This window comes from Hyperolius riggenbachi, chromosome 6 (assembly GCF_040937935.1).
Source record: "Hyperolius riggenbachi isolate aHypRig1 chromosome 6, aHypRig1.pri, whole genome shotgun sequence".
Taxonomy (NCBI): Eukaryota; Metazoa; Chordata; class Amphibia; order Anura; family Hyperoliidae; genus Hyperolius; species Hyperolius riggenbachi.
This window is the reverse complement of record NC_090651.1, coordinates 70774255-70794837: the sequence shown is the minus strand read 5'-3', so window position 1 is coordinate 70794837 and position 20583 is coordinate 70774255. Positions and strand designations below refer to the sequence as shown.

The following is a 20583-nucleotide window of genomic DNA, read 5'->3' as shown; positions in this document are numbered from 1 at the left end:
TTTCCAGTATGTATTAAAGGGCATGTCCTTCCAAAAGTGAGTTATAAATGGAATATCGTGGGGTCCAGTTAATGTGTACACACAGTGGGCTAGATTCACTAAACCGTGATAAGACAAAGTTATCACACGTTATCAAAGTTAACACACCTGATCAGAGTAGCATAGCGAGTGCTACAAACTAATGCCTGCTAATTGGCAAAGGCACTCGTCCTGCCCTGAGCCCCTGCAGGTTCGTAGCACTCTGATAAGGCGTGTTAACTTTGATAACGTATGATAACTTTGGATAATGTGTGATAACTTTGATAATGTGTGATATCTTTGATAAGGTGTGATATTTGTCTTATCACGGTTTAGTGAATCAAGCCCAGTATGTGGAAGCAGAGCCACTAAGGCACAAGGCTAAGACATTTTTAAAAGGAATGCTAAATTTGTTTAATTGTATGACATCAGGTCTACTTTGATCTGGATGTTCCCAGCCTACTATATATAAAGAGAACGGCTTTTCTAGAGACTTGGTACTTGATTCATTAAAGTGAATGGGAACCGGATTTAAAAAAAATGAGATAGATACTTACCCAAGGAGAGGGAAGGCTCTGGGTCCTATAGAGCCTTCCGGCTCCTCTCCTGGTCCCCTCGATCCAGTACTGGCTCGCCCGGTAGCAGTATTTGTGTAAATTAGTCAAATACTGCTTTATCCGGCCATAGGAGGCTTCAGAAGTCTTCAGGGAGCCTGAGTGCTCCTGAAGAAGGGCCGCCTTGTACTGCGCCTGCGCAAGCACGCTCTCTTGCACGCTCACGCCTGTGCAGTATGGAGCCACACGTCTTCGGGAGGACACGGCTCCCGAAGACTTCCAAATACCCTTTTGACGGGGGAATGAAACGGGGGGGGGGGGGGGGGGGGAGCCAGCACAGGATAGAGAGCACTGAGAGAGGAGAGTGAAGGCTCTATGCGACCCAGAGCCTTCCCTCTCCTTAGGTAAGTATTTGCTTCATTTTTTTAAAAATGCGGTTCCCATTCACTTTAAGACAAATAGCATGCCTTATCAGAGTTAACACGTCTTATCAGAGCCAGCGCACCTTATAAGTGTTAACACACCTTATCAGAGTAGCATAGCCAGCACTACGAACTTATGCCTGCTAATTGGCAATGACGAGAGCTCCGCTTGTCCTGCCTTGAGCCCCTGCGGGTCCAATCACTTTAAAGGACATTATCCCCACACTGTGATTGGCCTAATTATCTGCCTGTCAAGTTTCCTGTCAAGTGCCAGACAGCCTATTTAGCCAATCAAAGTGCAGGGATAATGTCCTCTAAAGTGATTGGACTCGCAGGGGCTCAGGGCAGGATGAGTGGAGTTTTCGTCATTGCCATTTAGCAAGTTCGTAGTGCTCCATATGCTACTCTGATAAGGTGCATTAACTCGGATAAGGCATGTTAACCATGGTAAGGCGTGTTAACACTGATAAGGTGTGTTAACTCTGATAAGGCATGCTATTTGTCATAGTGAATCAAGCCCTTTCTCCTTTGTGCAGTAAGATGTCAAAGCAGGTACATTAAATTCATTATATAATATGAGGTCATTTCATTAACACTGAGTGTAGTTCTAAAAGCAGATTTTGCATTCCGTCCATGTGATACAGATTCCCAGAATTCCATTTCCTTGTTTTTGTGGTGTGGTTGTATCATTAAACCTAAATTGGCCCACTGTGGGTGGTACAGAACAATACTCATTATTATTATTATTCCAGTTACCCAGTGTGTCTGGGCGGATGAATCTAAATAAGATAACATCTTGGCTTCTGAGTTCATCGTGAACAAGGTCGCCTCCTTGTGCATATTACAATCAGATGGGGAACCAGCTATGTGATGGGTAGCTCAGTCAGTTAGAGTAGAATAATATAAGATGTTTGTTTATAAGCTAATCGGGGTGATGACCTGTACACATTAAGTATATTATATAATCATGGCACACATTAGACAGATGACATAACCAGATGGAAATATCCCATGGTATAGCCTCCCACACTCATTAACAGTCTGACCTCCCATACATCAACACTACTGCTAAGGATGTGTGGACACCATGCTACTTCCAATGACAGTATTTCTCATTCAGGAAATACCACTTGCTCAGCTTAGTGAGTGTGAAGAAGACTGAGGAACATATTGGCGATTATTGTCTGTAGAATCATTGAGGGACATTTATCAATGTGCCTGCATTCATCTTCCGCTCTGTTTACTGGACATTATTTGCCTCATTAACTGTTTGCCATTCCTGCAGGGGCTTGTATTCAACACCCCACTGCAGCGTATCGGAACTGTTCAGTACAAAGGACTTATACACTGCATCTTGCATGTTCTCAACAATGATTGCATTTGATGCAACATGATTCATATGGTTGTAATGCCTGTTTTTATAAAATAAATATATTCCATCTATATATACATTCCAATATAATATTCTAGTCATTTAAACCCGTTACATAACGTGGTTCAGCACCTGCTATCTTATCGACTTATGACTAGTATATTATAATTTTAGATTTTTTTCTTGTAGAAAATGTGACTAATTATGTTATGCTAATAATTGTTGAATAAGCCTTGAACTGATTAATGATATACCGTATGAGCGGTGCTGTTGTATGTGCAATCTTTTTTTCTTTTGGCTGTTTCCATTGAGTCAGATATGTCAGGCATTCAGGCCATGGCCAGCGACCGAGTGCATATGGATCTTCTGGTGGCTGGGACTCTTTGTCACACCTATCCATACCTGTAAAACATGTCATGCTTGTGCATTTCTGGGGATGTCCTCTTTTTTCTTAGTTCTGAGTTAGTACTCTGTGCAAAGTTTTCTTTTTGTGTGGATACTCTCCTAAAAGCATACCGAAAGTGGTGCTGAAACGTATAAATTAAACATGCCCCCAGGTAGAAATTTAAAAGCTCTGACAGCTTGCCTTACTTTTAAAACAGAAGGTCTTACCATTCTGTCGCAGTCCAACGTTAAAAATCGCCCCACTACACAACCAAAACACAAGAAGTTCATATGTATCTTGAAAGCCTAGCCATAGCTCTCCCACCCACCCCCAGCCAGTGATGTGGCTCCCCACCCATCTTCTTCACCAAGCCATGTCATTGGTTAGGCAGGGATGGGAGGCGAAGCATTCAGCTTCTGGATTACAGCTGAACTTCCTGTGTTTTGGCCGGGGCACATAGGTTAATAATAGATTGCAACAGAACAGTAAAGCCTGGTGTAAAACGATGGAAATTTGTCAGAGCTTTTAAATTACTACCTGGGGGCATGTTTAGTTTATTATGGTTTTAGCACCACTTTAGATACGCTTTAATTAGCTGATGTGAAATAAATCACTTCAAAATTACCTGATCACAAGCCACTTAATCAATTATTTCCTATAGACGACAGGCTACAATTTAATTTGACTGCTCTGTCTGGTTCCTCCCACTTGTTAGTCAGACCTGTATAATGATGCGATCACCAATGTTTGTTACGGCTAAAAGCCCCGTACATATGCTACAGGGTTCTCAGCAGAGGTGGCTGGTTGGGGCTGTCTCTCTGGAATCTAGCATGTGCACAGCCTCCCCAATGCATTGCAGAGAGATCCAGGGTCCTGGGTTGTCTAAAGGTAGCCATACACTGGCTCGATTCCCGGCCGTTTCGACAGCAGATTCGATCCTGGGATCGAATCTGCTGCCAATCGTTCGCGGTAAACGCAGCCGCCGATCCGATTCCCTCCCGGAATCGGATCGGTCCGTCGATCGCGCCGTGCGGGAAATTACCCTCGATCGCCCGCGGGTAAAGTGCGCGTCGCTAGCGGCGGCCGATCCGATCAGGTATACATTACCTGAGGCTGGCTCCCAGGCATCTTCTCCGCATTGCACGGCTCTGTTTCGGCTCCATCCATCCCGGCGCTTCCTGTGTCACTGCAGTGACCAGGAAGTTCTAATAGAGGGCGCTCTATTTGAACTTCCTGGTCACGGAGTAACACAGGAAGCGCCGTAATGGATCCGGAACAGAGCCGTGCAATGCGGAGAAGATGCCTGGGAGCCAGCATCAGGTAATGTATACGGGGGGGGGGGACAGGCGGCAGGAGCAGCTCAGCAGATGGTGAATCGGTTTCAGGCTGAAATCGATTCACAATCTGTTTGCAGTAAAGGCAGCCATACGATCCCTCTCTGATCAGATTCGATCAGATAGGGATCTGTCAGCTGGTCGATCTAATGGCACATCGACCAGTGTATGGCTACCTTAAGGAATTTTGTACTTCTCCTTTCCCCTCCTGCTGGAAGCTGTTCCATCCTAATCCCTTTCCTCCTTCCATAGCAACAGAACAGCCTCATAACGCAACTGTACAGCATTCAGCCCTGAACTTTTGTATGAGAGTAAAGGTGGCCATATACTGATAGATTTGCAGCAGATTCGACCATCAGATAGATTTCAGTCAGATGCCTATCGGGTCAAATCTGACAGGAATCTGATGTGTGCCACACACTAGGAACAGATTTTCAATAGATTTCAGACTGAATTTCAATTTCAATTTCATTGGAACTCCACGTGAAAGACCAATACAAAGTGGTGTACATGTGAGAAGTGGAACGGAAATCATACATGATTCCAAACATTTTTTACAAATCAATAACTGCAAAATGGGGTGTGCGTAATTATTCATCCCCCTTTGGTCTGAGTGCAGTCAGTTGCCCATAGACATTGCCTGACGAGTGCTAATGACTAAATAGAGTGCACCGTGTGTATTTTAATGTCAGTACAAATACAGCTGCTCTGTGCCGGCCTCAGAGGTTGTCTAAGAGAATCTTGGGAACAACAACACCATGAAGTCCAAAGAACTCACCAGACAGGTCAGGGATAAAGTTATTGAGAAATTTAAAGCAGGCGTAGGCTACAAAAAGATTTCCAAAGCCTTGAACGTCCCCCGGAGCACTGTTCAAGCGATCATTCAGAAATGGAAGGAGTATAGCACAACTGTAAATCTACCAAGACAAGGCCGTCCACCTAAACTCACTGCAGTCAAGAGGCCCATGGTGACTCTGGACGAGCTGCAGAGATCTACAGCTCAGGTGGGGGAATCTGTCCATAGGACAACTATTAGTCGTTCACTGCACAAAGTTGGCCTTCATGGAAGAATGGCAAGAAGAAAGCCATTTTTAACAGAAAAGCATAAGAAGTCCCATTTGCAGTTTGCCACAAGCCATGTGGGGGACACAGTAAACATGTGCAAGAAGGTGCTCTGGTCAGATGAGACCAAAATGGAACTTTTTGGCCAAAATGCAAAACGCTATGTGTGGTGGAAAACTAACACTGCACATCACTCTGAACACACCATCCCCACTGTCAAATATAGTGGTGGCAGCATCATGCTCGGGGGGTGCATCTCTTCAGCAGGGACAGGGAAGCTGGTCAGAGTTGATGGGAAGATGGATGGAGCCAAATACAGGGCAATCTTGGAAGAAAACCTCTTGGAGTCTGCAAAAGACTTGAGACTGGGGCGGAGGTTCACCTTCCAGCAGGACCACGACCCTAAACATAAAGCCAGGGCAACAATGGAATGGTTTAAAACAAAACATATCCATGTGTTAGAATGGCCCAGTCACAGTCCAAATCTAAATCCAATCGAGAATCTTTGGCAAGATCTGAAAACTGTTGTTCACAAACACTGTCCATCGAATCTGACTGAGCTGCAGCTGTTTTACAAAGAAGAATGGGCAAGGATTTCAGTCTCTAGATGTGCAAAGCTGGTAGAGACATACCCTAAAAGACTGGCAGCTGTAATTGCAGCAAAAGGTGGTTCTACAAAGTATTGACTCAGGGGGCCGAATAATTACGCACACCCCACTTTGCAGTTATTTAGTTGTAAAAAATGTTTGGAATCATGTATGATTTCCGTTCCACTTCTCATGTGTGCACCACTTTGTATTGGTCTTTCATGTGGAATTCCAATAAAATTAATTTATGTTTGTGGCAGTAATATGACAAAATGTGGAAAACTTCAAGGGGGGTGAATACTTTAGCAAGCCACTGTATTATTTCTGCAGAAGTAATGGCGCATTTCTGGTAAACAACCTGTTAATTTTCTTTCTAACTAGATACCTGGAGGTACAAGTACAATTCAATTGCAGCAACGCCAGATCTTGTCATATAATTATACACTGGTAATTATGTGTGCTGTCATTTCTTCAAATCTTTTAATGTGTGTTTAGGGTAACATTCGATAATATCAGTATGTTTGTATATTTCCAATGGGCAAAAATTAAACAGCAGTAAGAAGCATTTGATTTTCTAATATGTACAGAAATCTTAGCAAAAGACAATTCCAGAAGTAAGTGAACGAGTTTAAGAGCTAGTGGCTTTTAAATGGTTTCCACTAAAACCTCCTACTTTTTCTGGAATATCTGTCAGTCAGTGTTTCCCCATTGTGAAATCTTCCTCACCCTGAATTACATTCTGAAACTTATAATTAGTGGCAGCATCTTTAGTCCTGCCAGGTGATCTGTGTGGAATGTTAATTAAGTTTCTTCTTCAGCCTTTATACAGAAGTGGATCATAACAGTACAAAAGTGTATGTTAAATTCACTTTTGTATGGTTTTGATCCAGTTCTGTATAATGCCAGAAGAAACTTAACGTCTTGAAAGCTTGCAATAAACAATGCACAACATTAAAGGTATTACTTGAATCAACGTTTGTTGGTTAGATGTCTGCAAAGCTGCTCCACGACTCACACCAGACCTTACTTCACTTGCTTCACAAGGGAATAGTTACCGGTAATTCTACAATAATTTCACATGGAAAAGCTAAATCTAGACATATGTTTAGTTCCTAGAGACACACATCTTCCTTTTGTGTTTCCAAATTGTCTGTCGCAGTTGTTAGCTGGGCTGACCTGCTGAACAGGATTGTGCTAGTGCTAGGATTGTGCCAGTACTTTTTAATGACAGTTTGAAATATCACACCAGTCTGACATCTCCCAGTCTCTTGTAATATGGCTTGGGTAACATGCACTTCTGCAGTGGTATTAGTGAGATTTTAGGCATGCTTGCAGGTTGAATGAAAGTAATTATGGCTTACAGCATGTATAGACAATCTGCGAAGCAAGTTGTGGTTTGGTGGGTTAGTTATGAAATGCAGAAACAAAGTCACGCACGTCTGTTGTATAGGCTTCTTTTCTGCCTGGCGTGTGCAGCACATGTGGCAGTAAGAGAAGTCTATCTAGTACAGATACTCGTCTGTAATGTGGAAACATTACTATTCCAAATGTATTTACAAGAATGCGTTTCTGTTTGGGATCATTTGCTCCCTGAGAGCGTGGGAGGAGTGTAATGCGCCCTGACTTCTCTGAAACCAACCAGCTGTTTCCTATCTGATGTGTAGCCTCCTTTTTGCAATAATCACTGCTAGCATCTGTACATTGGCAGCTACAAAGTCAATGCCTCATGCTGAATATAGGTATCCATAGAGCAGAAGACTTGCAGAAAAGTATGTTAAGCCTCAATTCACCCTCCCATTTTACAGTTGTATGTTGTTTGGTTTTTAGCCATCTACTACAAACACAATTTTACATTGCAAACCTTTGTATTCACATTAGATAAATTCAGACAACCAATGGCAGCAGGTTATCAGCACCCATCTCCCACACCCTTGATGACTAATTCACACTCCTCCTCCATCAGAGCCAAGTAGGTGAAAAGATATGTGGACACCCTATGGACACTGTGCACATGGAAGTGGGTGGGGTTCCAATAGTTTGTGATTTACATTATAAATCCCAGACAAGAATTAAAATCCTACAGGAAGCAGGATTTTGGGATTTTTAGATATCCAAAGAGCTGTGAGCCTAACAGTTTTCACATGTGCTAGAATGTAGCGTGTGTACAGCCGTCTGCTGATTGCCTGTTTACCCTGCCTGAGAAGGCCACTCCGTCATGCCTGGCATTGACATTTCTCCTTCCCTCTTCATAGAGAGTATGTGGCAGTGCTGTTGCCTAGGGACTCATCTGTACAGCATTGGGGCCCATCAGTGTTACAGACAGGCTTGAGTTCAGTCCTGGCAGGCAACAGAAATCCTGCTAAAATTGTGTGTTTGTACGTACTGTACCTCAAGGTGGGCATGACTGGGAAAAGTGATACTTCCACCCATACATCTGGCCAAGATGTCAGTCAAGTGACCCCATCATAATAATGCTTAATCTGTCAACTATCATGACAAGAAATATTGTAACTCTTTTAGAAAATAAATCACACGTGGACTTATTTTTGTGATAAACTGCTACAGCATTTTATGAATATATCAGTGTCGCCAATCTTGGGGCTTGGACTTGCACCTTAAATTTGAACCAAACATTTATAAGAACAAACAGCTGGTGGGTGGGATTCTTACTTCTGGTGAGTGGCACAGTACCTGCTAATTTTGGAAGCTTGCCTGGGATTGGGCAGTATTGTAATTCCCTTTTCACTACATGACATATTGGTTATCTAGATATGGTTTCCAAAATATTCCACACTATATGAAAATGGGTATCAGAAGATAAAACTTTTAATATTAAACATCTTGGTGTGAACTAAAGCCCAATTTCACTTAAAACCTTTTTTTTTATTTTTAATAGAATGGAAAAAGCACTCCAAAGTCAGAAAAAACCTGTGCAAACAAACTATGAATCCAGCCTCCAATCTGCCATGCATCACACCCATTTCTGTTAAATGACAAATGGCAGATGTGTAATGTAGAGAAGTGACATCTACATTTCCTGGCTATGAAACAATCAGATCTTCATCCATTTGATTGATTTTTCTGCCTTGAGCAGATGAGACAGTGGGGTATTGGGGGGAGGGATATTGAAGGTACACAGGATGTAGTCAGCCATGTCACAAAAGTGTGAATATATTGTATATACTCACGTATAAGCCTAATTTTTCAGCACAAAAAATGTGCTGAAAAGTCCCCCCCCCCCGGGCTTATATGCAAGTCAGTGGAGTAGGTTTTGTTACTGGCTCCCTGCTGTGTCTGTGCAACATGGTGTGCAGAGTGCGCTGCTCAGGACTATCTGTGTCCCCTGGCTTGTGGAGCAGAGCGTGCAAGCAATGTGTCAGTGGTGCAATGATCAGGGATTCTTCCTGTGTGGCAATCGATGTGTCTCATATTTATGACGCCATCTAGTGGGGCCTTGAGACACAGCTGTATCATCCTTGGGGCACATCTGGCTATGGGGATGGAGGCTGACTTGTACTGGGGGCACATCTGGCTACTGTGGAGGGGGCTTATACGCAAGTCAATAACTTTTTCCTGGTTTCTGAGGGAAAAGCGGGTACCTCGGGTTATACGTGGGTCGGCTTATATGCAAGTATATACTGTTACTGTGTGTTTAATTTATATTGCAGCAACTCACTTCAGGTGTACTCTAACTGTACTGTATTATGTACACAGGAAGTAAGAGTCTGAAGAAGATATTTCTATATTGAAAATTTACCCACAATCTTTTGAAATTAGGCAGTAATATCATCCTGATCGAAAACTTAAAAATGTTATGTTTTAAGCATACAATAGCATACAGAAGCTGTACAAATAACAATTGCAGCCTCCAGGACTTTTGCATATTATCTGCACATATACTTTCTGGATACAATGTACAGTAAGTAAATGATTCCTCTTTAAAAGACTGTGTACGTGCGTTCTCACGTAGGCCAGTATTTTCATAGCTGAAATAGTGTGGAAGTAAAAAGCAAGCTCTCCCTGAAGGCACGGAACTCCCGTCATAGATCAGCCAGGAGGGCATAGTGACTGCATCACACTCCATTCTTATCTAAGTCATCACGACTCGCCTGCTCTCAACCAAAGTCTCACCAATTCCCATGTCCATCCATCTTGGAAAAGGGAGCAGAGGTCACAGACTGCAGCCTCTGTTCAATTTATGAGATTAAGATGGTTAATAAATGGCTCCTCTTTGTCCAGATATGTCAGCATTTTGCAGTACTGGCCAAGAAATACATTTAAAAAATTAAAGCTAAAATCCTCCAGATGCCTCGTAACTGCTTATTTTCTGACTGTTTGGCAATAGTGAAAGTGGATATGTTGATTTTTTTTTTTTACATAGAATACACCTTGGTTAGATTCATATGAGACATTTCTACTTCACTTAAAGAAAAAAATAAATACAAGACAAGCAGAGAAGAATCACAAGCAGACACAAGTATACTTGAGGGTAGATAGAACTTCACAAAAATAAGGCAGATGCAGACTGTGCAGTTCCTTTCACATCCTATTTATACAAAGAATCCTAGGATTTGACCTATGCATTCAGCACTGCTGTTCTTTGTGTAGTCCTATTCTGGCCAGGACCAGATTTCTGAAACGGCCAAAAAGGCTCAGGCCAGCTGCAGCCTAAAGGGGTGGTTGGACCTGGCAGAGAGATTGGTGCGTATGGAATAGGAGGGAAGAGTTAAGCCTGAAACACACATTTAATCTTGATTGGCCAATTTCAGATTTTGAATACCATAAAAAGACTGTGTAGGTAAGGCTCTCATGCTGCAAGGAAGTGCCGAAATTGGCCTATTAACATTGGATGTGTGTATGTACCTTTACAAATGGAAGATATGGCTGCATTATATGGAAAGAGTACCCCCAAAAAGTTAGCCTAAGGGCAGAAAAAAAATGAATCCGACTTTCAATCTGTCCATAGAATTAGAATGGCAGATGTGTAATGTAAAGAGGTGACATCTATATTTCCTGGTTATTAAACAATTAGACCTTTAACTATTTTTTGTTTACACTGACTGGAAAAATGTTTCATTGTGGCATTCACATAGTGAACTGACAGCCCCTCTTTCAATGCAAAACGAAAATTAAATAGAGACCATACAATAGGTGTAGGGGTTTTATAACATGTTAAGGACAACAATAGTTCTATGGATTCCTGTAAAAAAAAAATCCATTTGATTGATTTTCCTACATTGATTAGATTGTGTTGTTGATCAGTCTGGCTGTAGCCCCTGTACTTAAGTTATTGTCATGTATACCTGAAGAAGTAAACCTGTAATGTAGCAAATATGGAAACTGTTATTGCTAACCTATTTAAAGTGACACTGAAATGAAAAAAAAACTTATCATATAATGATATATATTATCTTATATAATCAAACTATACTCTGCATTTAAACTATGAAACAGAGCAAAGCTAATGACCTTTGAACTTCCCTGCAGTAAAATCTTATCTGAGGATGTCTTTCACTGTTTCTTTGATGTATAAGAGCTTCAGAAAATAGCACTGCTCTCTGACTAAATTAGTCAGAGAGCTCAGAGAAGCTCTTTTTCCTAGACAACAAGTGAAGTTTTTTTTTTTTAAACTCTTCCTGTACTGGAAACAATATGAGACTCGTATCCTTGCTACTAATGTTCTATTTCTTAGCAGTACTGCACATACAATTTATTATATCTTGAGTTTATTTTCACTGCAGATTCACTTTAAAGAAATAGCTGGCTATAATGCCGATTCCCTAACTAGTCATTTGCATGAAGGTTGCACCGCGTCTTCTAACTTTCCAGGTGAACGGCTTCAATTTATTACAGCTGAACAATCAGAAATAAAGTAATGCAAGAAATGTTTCAACTGAGATCATACTAAAGATATCAAATAATCACTTACCACTTTCTCTTTGTAAACAATGTATTTTAGCCATTTGAAATCTTGCCACTTGAATCCCGCCAAAACGAAGAGGGAATCTTTTTCGTACTGTTCAAGTTTCTGAATAGCCCCTTCGGGATATGTAATTCTTAGTGTTGTTTTACTGCCCACATCCTTCTCGAAACCTTTAACCGGTGCAGAATTCAGTCTGGAAACAACAATTCACACATGTAGCACAGCTGATGTTTCTGACACACTGTTTATTATTACATGAGCAGGAAACTCTCCGCATACCTGACAACCACTTCGTACTCGTCGATTTTGGATCCTAGAGACTTGTTGGCGAGCACCCCTCCATTCCCTACAATGATACATCGCCGGCAGTTCAGACTGTGGGAGATACGTATACGGGTTAGAATATGACATGCGTTTATATCAGCATAATGCTGATATTTCCTGTACAAAACACAGATTCACTTATACAAGGAGAAGTGATTAAAATGTAAACGTACATAGGACAAACATTTCAAACTAATGTGATGGTAGAGTAATGTGCTGCTTTCAATAGACAGTACTACTGCGCATGCTGGTGACTTCCCAAATGAATACATGGAAAAAAGGCGCCAGGGAAAAAAAGGTAGTAGTAAAATTACAGATATTCTACTATTTAATTCCAATAATAAAATATCTGTAATCTTTAAGACCTCCATCTATCTATGTCTAACACTAAACCTCTCCCCTCGCCTAACACTTACCGAGTACATAGTATCCTGGCGCCGGGCGTTGTTAAATACTATTACCCCTCCGAGTTGTTTCAACATGGAGGGAGATGTAATTTGGGGTCTGGCAGCCGCCTGAGCCCCGAATTACCACCATGTGGGGGGCACGGCATAGCATTGCTGCTATGACAGCGCCCAGCTTCGGCGTGCGGTGCTGAGCGCCGAAATGACCTGCTTCGATACTTAACCACCTTCCCGGCTTCTAACCTTAACTTACCCCTGCTGCAAAGCCACGATTTGTGACAAAGAAAGTAAATTAGATCAGAAAGTAAATTTTTTCCTGCTGTGCCCTTTTTTACTGATTCGCCCCCAAACATCCCTATTCACAAACTCATGTTGGAATTTGCATAGTCAACACACACATCTGGCACAATTAAGTTACAGCACAAAATGTCAGATCTAAACTCAGTTTCACAGGAGCCAAATTTACTGAAAACATTAGTGCATGCTGGCAACATGCATGCAACCACAAGGAGGATCACAGGGTGGCTCCTGTGCTGTGCACACATGGAACAGAAAGATCTGTTTTTTGGGACTCTTCTTTCTTCTTGTAAAAGTGCCCATACGTCACTCGATATTGCAGCCCTATTGATGTTTCAATTAGATAATTTTATCGAATCAGAAAAGAATCGGTGCCGCAACATGGCTTAAACGGGTCAAATAGATTTATCAGTAATGCTGGAACATCATGGTTGCAAGGGCTCGATGGTGTACGCAGCGGTAACTGCAATCAATATTGCGACTATTGATGGACCCCTGGTCGGTGTTCCCCCAAGTGTAAAGTAGCCCTTTCCCCCTGCTCATGTGAAGACTTTTAAAGTCTCACCTATCCGCCGGTGAAACTCCTGGCTTCCTCTGGTGTCTGCCAGCATACAGTACCACTACACTGGCACATTTGTGATGTCACATATGCCGAACCACTTGGCACTGGAGCTCTCAGTGAGGCCGAACACCAGAGAAGGCCAGGAGTCGCACCGGCGGTCAGGTGAGACTTTAAAGCATGGACACAGGGAGGGGGAACGTTTGGGGGGTTGTCAGGCAGGCAGCGGCAGAAGGACAGTTTGCAAATTGCTGGGTAGTGCGTGAGCAGGCAATAGATAGAGAGGACTTATGCTAGTGTAATGGTTAAGGGCTCTGCTTCTGACATAGGTGACCTGGGTGCAAATATCAACTCTTCTAATTCAGTAAGCCAGCACCTATTCAGTAAGGAGTTCTTGGGAAAGACTCCCTAACACTGCCTACTGAGTGTGCGCTAGTGGCTGCCTCGCAAGTGCTTTGAGTCCAACAGGAGAAAAGCACCATACAAATATAGGAATTATTAACTTCTTGAGGACCGCATCATGCCGATGGTTGTGACCATGGCGGCAGCCCCAGGACTGCCTAACGCCGATCGGCGTAAGGTCCTGTGGGCGTGTTTTGCAGGAGCACTGATGCGCACGCATTTCCGCTTGAGTGACGTAGCTCCGCTCTGTATTCAGCCTCCGAGTAGCGATCGCCGCTAGGAGGCTGTTAGACGGCAAAACAGCTGTCTATTTACTGTGTACAGCGCTGCAATCCACGGCAGCGCTGTACTGGGGACAGCTGTGTGACACGGATGTCCCCCTGTATGGCAAGATAGCGATCCACTGTCATAGGCTGAAGCCTATGACAGCCAATTGCACTGATTGGCTGGCTGTGGGAGGGGGGAATAGAAAAAAAAAATAGGATATTTATTTAAAAAAAAAATTGTATAAAAACAAATAAACAACCTGGGAGCGATCAGACTCCACCAACAGAAAGCTGCAGTGGCCCAATTTGTGAAAAATGGCCTGGTCTTTAGTGGGGTTTAAGCCCATGGTCCTTAAGTGGTTAATGAGATGCCAATCATTTTGCATTGATGCAAATGATGCTAATTTCTTTGTTGTTAGCAAATGTATACAGCTTGAGATTGGACCAGTGAAATTCAATAGCTGATGATTATGGACTCTGCATATATTGAAATCAAAATTATTAGCATCTCATTGACCATCTGTTCTCACTGTAGAAGCTAAATGAATAAATCATTATATTGATCTGATTTTCCTCAAATTGCAGGTATAATTTACATCCTAGTCTTGTGCAAGTACTTCATGGCAGGGTTTGCTTTTTCCTAAATTAGCTACTGTCAAATCCATCCAAAGTACCTTTCAGCAGATATGTCCCGCATCACAGACTTCCACTGCTATAAGCTGAAGTCTTCTCATAGATTTTAGTCTCTGCCACACCCCTTTACCATCTCTGCCACATCCCTTTACTATCTATGCCGCAACCCTCTGCCATCTGAACAGAAAGATGAGAACAAGCCAACAACTTCTCCCACACCACCTGCTGTTAAAGCAATACTGAAGTGACCTGGGGAAGAAAAAAGCAGATGCTCACCTATGCAGAGAGTAGGCTCTGGATCCTAAAGAGCCTCCCCGACCGTTCCTCCTTCTATGCCCTGATCCTATCGTTGTCACCCCTGTTCAAATTTACTGCCTCTAGGAGCCCTTGTAAGCATTGCTTGCCTAGTATGGAGCCATCCATCTTTGGAGGCACTCAGGGAGGCAAGGGAGGATTGGGAAGACGCTATAGGACCCAGAGCCTTCCCTCTCCATAGGTTAGTATCTGACTTTTTCTTCCCCGAGGTCACTTCAGTATCACTTAACTCCTTTCAGCTGATTCATATCACAAGAACAAATCTTAATATTGGGTTTATAGCTGCAATGGCTCAATGTCACAGTAAAAGTTAACGTTCAGGAACTCTGGTCACTAAGCTACTATGATACAATCACTTTTTTAAATTAGCATTTGTAGAACAAAGTTTTGATAAACAGTTATTAGAATGAAGCAAAAAAAAATAAATCAGGCAGATATAAAGCAAGCAGTACAGGCAGAGGCAGCTGTATGTAGTGGACAACATGATGGATATGTGAAAAGCTTTGTATAAGCACAGAATGGCTAAACAATCTGTGTATTTCCTTCTATACTTCCAAACACTGCAGCACCGCACACAATGAATCTGGACACACTAAGAAAATGATTTATGGCCCAAATATTGTGCATGAAGGAAGAAACATGCTAAAGAGGATGTGTGAACTTGCAAAACTCTATAATGTGTTATATGTAACTGTCATTAACTAAGGGCCACTTTCACACGAGTGTAATTTATGCATTCTTTCTAGGCTTGTCTTCCTTTACCTTAATTACTATTACTTGTATTTAAAGAATGCTGACATCTTCCATAGTACTTTACAGTATACTGTAAACATGCCAGTAAGTGACCCTCAGAGGAGCTCACAATCTAATCTCTCTACCATAGTCATATGTCCCCTTTCCTAGTCTAATGATGGAGAACAAGGCTCCGCACACAGGCTGTATTTCAGGAACTGTGTACGTTTATTGTTCCATCACACATAAAAAGACATCTGACCACTAGCTAACAATCGTTTTGGGGCCAATCCAGTATCAAGGCATAGGGCAGACAAATTAAATTAAATTATTACAAACTGCGCCTGTACGTATCAGTTCACCTTTTTCAATTAGTCAGAGTGTTCGCTATCAAAAATCATCCAAACATTAACCAATCAATAATCCTAATGACAAACAAAGACAAAGCCTTAACCACTTCCCTACCACGCTATTTTGTGCTGATCTGTGCTGCGTGGGCTCTCCAGCCCACAGCACAGATCAGGTTGCAGCCAGGCCGATCAGACTTCCCCCCTTTTTTCCCCACTAGGGGGATGTCCTGCTGGGGGGGTCTGATCGCCGCCGGCTGCTTGCGCTTGCGGGGGGGGGGGCTCTTCAAAGCCCCCCTCCGCAGCGCTTCCTGGCCTCCTTCCCCTTCCCTCCCTCTCCCTCCCCCTGTGAGCGGCGCAGGACGGATTTCCGTCCTGCGCCTGATGGGATAGGCTTTAGCCTATCAGATGCCGGTGATCCCCAGCCAATCAGAGGCCGGGGATCACCGATCTCCTCTACGGCGCTGCTGCGCAGCAGCGCCGTATACATGTAAACACCGGGGAAGGTCTTCCCCGTGTGTTTACATTTACCCTGCGAGCCGCCGATCGGCTCGCAGGGTGTTCACGGAGACACCCTCCGGGAACTGACATGGAACGGCCCCATGGAATACACTTCAGGATTCAGGGGCGTGTATATACGCTCCGGGAATCCGGAAGTGGTTAACAAAGGGGACTGGATTGGCCCCGAAACGATCGTAAGCTACCTGTCAGTCTTTTTGTGTGTGATAAGACAATAAACTTACACAATCCCTGAAATACAGCCTGTGTACGGAACATTCTTCTTGATCATTTGATACTATTTCTACAAGGGTCCAGCACCGGCACCCGCTCACAATTGGTGTGCAATCCTTTTCGATTGGATCCTTTCCTAGTCTAAGGGCTCATACCCACTAGCAGTTTTTTCCTAAGAGCTAGTGATTTGAAAAAAAACTCTTGCTACTGCAATTCTATGGGGGATTTATATAAAATAATATTGCTCAAGTGGTCACACCCGTAGCATTACATCAGCAAGAACTTTTCAAATGGACAATAAAGGCCTATACTTTTTAAAAGTAATGTCGCTGTTTCAGAATTGTAGTTAAGTAACAAGGCTTTATCTAAGCAAGCTTACAGTCACATCTCTGCTGTCCACCACTCTTCTCTTTGCCTCTCAGCCCCCCAGACTGACGTGTCTACAAGTGTATGTACGCCTAGCTGCAAAGTCATGTGCATATGGTACTTATGAGGTCAGCTTGTGACCGTCAAGACCAGGTACTTCAGTTCAGTCCTGTGTGTCCAATGAGGGCAGGTGTGCAGCCATGTGGGGAGGAGGAGAGGGTGTGACAACGACTGTTCATGAAGGGGAGGACTGGGAGGTACCAATCAGCATTTAAAGGTGCGTACACATGTCTGATATTTCTCAACCACTTGTCGTTTGAAAGACTTGTAGTTCAAACATCAAGTTGTTCAGACTTCATGTACACACTGAACAACTGGTCATTTGATATGCTAATTTACCAAATTTGCATGTAATTTAACCAACTTGATAATGGACAATGGACTGGATAGAACAATTGACTAGATTAAATGACTAATCAACCGATTTGTTGTTTGAATGTCCTTTAGTAATAGACTTTCAAACAACAAGTCGTTTGTACACAAGTATGGACCTAATTGTCATTTGAACAACAGTTAGTTCAAGGATCCACCAAGCGGATCAGTCATCGGATCAAAATCAGTCTAATGATCGTTTGTACACATGTAAAACTGCCGTTCAAATGACTGGTTTGAACGACAAGTCATTCAGAAATATCAGACGTGTGTAAGAACCAGCCAACTCTATGACAGCAGGAAACAGGTGATAAAGATGATTTGTAAGCGTCTACAATAATTGTACATGCTTTTGAGATGTGAACAGACCCAGAATTTAATCAATGTGTTTTGAAAACAAGGTTTCTATGTAGAGTCATAGCTTTATCTAAAAACAGCAGTATTTGCTCATTACTTTTGCAGACTCTGCTTTTTGTCTTGTAATAATTCTACAAGGTGATTGTTCTTTATTGTTCCTCCATCCCCAGCTACAAAAGTCTCATAGTGAAAATACACGCAACTCATTCTAAAGCTAGACATACACTAGTCAATAGTTTTAACACATTATAGGTTAAGCTCAATATGAAAATTTAAGCTAATGTCTGACATGCCCTTTCTTTTATTCTTTACTGCATTAAGCACAGTAGGAGCACCGCGGGGCTACGGGCGAGGGCTGTACAAACAGCGCAGGAGATTTGGGTGCAGCCGGCGCCACGATAGGCCTTAATAGGAATTACGGCTATAGCGGCGTTAAGTGAATAATTTGGTTGCCGTCAAAAGATGGAGCACAAATTACAATAAAATTACTGTAATTCAGCCACCAGCAGTAGCTGGAAGCCTAATTAAGTCTTTCCCCCACTATCCATGGCAGCCTGGTTGGGGAATAGTAAGTAACGCCGCAGGGACTTGTGCAGGAGCAGGGTAAGCGGTTTATCACCCAAATCTCCCAGTGGCATATTCATAGATACGTGCTACGGGTGGCTGGTGTTCATGAACAAAGATTCCAGAGCTTTGTACTGCGAGGGAAAGTACTAAGCTACCAGCCGCATGATGATAAATATGCTGCTGAAATCTGATCAATATCAGGAGGTGCAATGTTTCCCAGTTTCAATAAGGGAAATATAGTGTTTACCTAGCATTGGGCATACATCACATAGTAAATGGTTGTCTTAAAGGAACTATAGATGCTCTCAAGGATCTGAGATAAAATTGTGCTTGTGACAGAGGAACTTTTCCTGACCACTATTTTAAAAATACAAATTCCCCAACAGTTTTTTTTTTCTTTTAGCTCAGGGTAGCCTGTATAAGGGAACTGCTGTCTCATGCATTGCTGTCACTTCCTGCTGTGTTACTGGAAACATGCACGTTACCTAGGAAGTACAGGTTGCACTAATAGGGCAATGAGGGCTACCTTGGTGTGCACAGCAATTGTAACAACATTTTATGCTGGGAATACACGGGTCGATCCGGCGGCCGATTAGCTTTCCGGAATAACCCCAGCCGCGCCCCTACTCGTTCGCGCGGATCGATTACAGTTCGCCCCCGCTGGCGCTTCCTTATCAGCGCTCGACTCCCTGCCATTGTCCGCCGGTGGAGATCGAGCGAGCGGGGGTCATCAAATGAATATTATCAGCTGGCCGGATCAGCTGGTCGATACACGGTACAGAAACGTACCGTGTATCCCCAGCATAAGGCTTGTTTCCAGTAGGACCAAGTTGCTAATGCTGGGGATACACGTTACGTTTCTGTACCGCGTATCGACCAGCTGATTCGGCCACCCGATCAAGCCGCTCGACCCCCGCCCGCTCGATCCCCGCCAGCGGACAATGGCAGGGATTTGATCGCTGATAAGGAAGCGCCGGCGGGGGCGAGCGGTAATCGATCCGCACGCACGCGCGGATGAGCGGGGACGTGGCTGGGGTCGATCCGGCGGCTAATCGGCCGCCGGATCAACCCATGTATTCCCAGCATAAGGTTTTCCACACACGTGAAATAGAACCAAAAGGACAACCTAAAGAAATCAATAGGCTGCTTTCAATTCGTGTGCAGGGAAAAAAACTGCATCTGCTGCATTTTTGGGAAGAAATTGCATCCAAATCCAGATTGCTATGCATTGGAACAGCAGGGGAAATCGGACAAGAATATGGAGCAGCACAGATCCTGCCTCAGTCCCGGAGACTAACACAGCACTCCAGGGGAACCAGGACCCTAGTGAATATACCCCCTTGATAGCTATAAAAATAAACATGGGGAATGCTTCTATTGGGTCCATTTGTTAATTGAATCAATTTAATGCTGTAACTTGGTAGGAGGTAGGGGTATATTTAATGCAGGTCTTCTCAATCTCTCATCCAGCCACAAGGGACATGTCTTCTGCAGAGATGCTAAATCTAATCAGGATAGCACAATATTTATAAACTGTTATTCTGACTCGTGAGAGGTTTCTGTCCACACCTTTAGAAAACATGTCAAACATGGCAGAGTCTTGGAACCTCCAGATCTTATTTATGCAGTTCTGGATTTCAGCTAAGCCTGTCAAACGCCTGAGTTACTAAATCCATGATCTCTGGTGATAAGCACTATAACTGTGGATTCACTTTAGTCAGATATGTTCCAGTGTGAACTGATGTGAGCACACATACGTGAGCGCAATCTTGTGTCACAAATTCACAAATCATTGCTGTAACCTAGCAAAAGGCAGGTGATGTTGTTTTGAAAACAAGTATTTTGTACAGGATATCTTTCTTTGCATATTACTGTAGCCTCTACTAATTTTAATTCTTCTCCTCGCTCCACCGTTACCCGCTCTGTTGCACAACGCTTATTGCCTCACCCCCCCCCCCCCCCCTTTCACGCATTCTGACAGAGGCATCGTCAGCTAGACAGACATCCATTAGACATCCCTCGGTGAGTATGGGCCTTAAATCTGGGAAACATACTGGTTTTATTTGCTAGCATCACTCTCCCTCACTGGAGACATTTGCCCACTTCCTGTCCGTACAGGAAATTAAGTAAAGTCTACCAGAAGAAGTGAACATAGCGTGCTATAAAACTACAAAAGAAGATCACTATTCAAAA

The 20583-nt window shown here is 43.1% G+C and overlaps 1 protein-coding gene across 7 annotated transcripts in view; it reads right to left on the bottom strand.

Annotated features, from left to right (window-relative positions):
• ST3GAL3 (ST3 beta-galactoside alpha-2,3-sialyltransferase 3) overlaps positions 1-20583 on the bottom strand; it is a 516482-nt gene that overhangs the window by 48078 nt on the left and 447821 nt on the right. For all 7 annotated transcript variants that reach the window (XM_068239478.1, XM_068239477.1, XM_068239482.1 and 4 more), the window contains 2 exons: positions 11937-12032; positions 11664-11850 (listed from right to left, as the gene is read on the bottom strand). In XM_068239478.1, coding sequence (XP_068095579.1) covers positions 11664-11850; positions 11937-12032 — 283 coding nt within the window. The remainder of the gene's footprint in view (positions 1-11663; positions 11851-11936; positions 12033-20583) is intronic.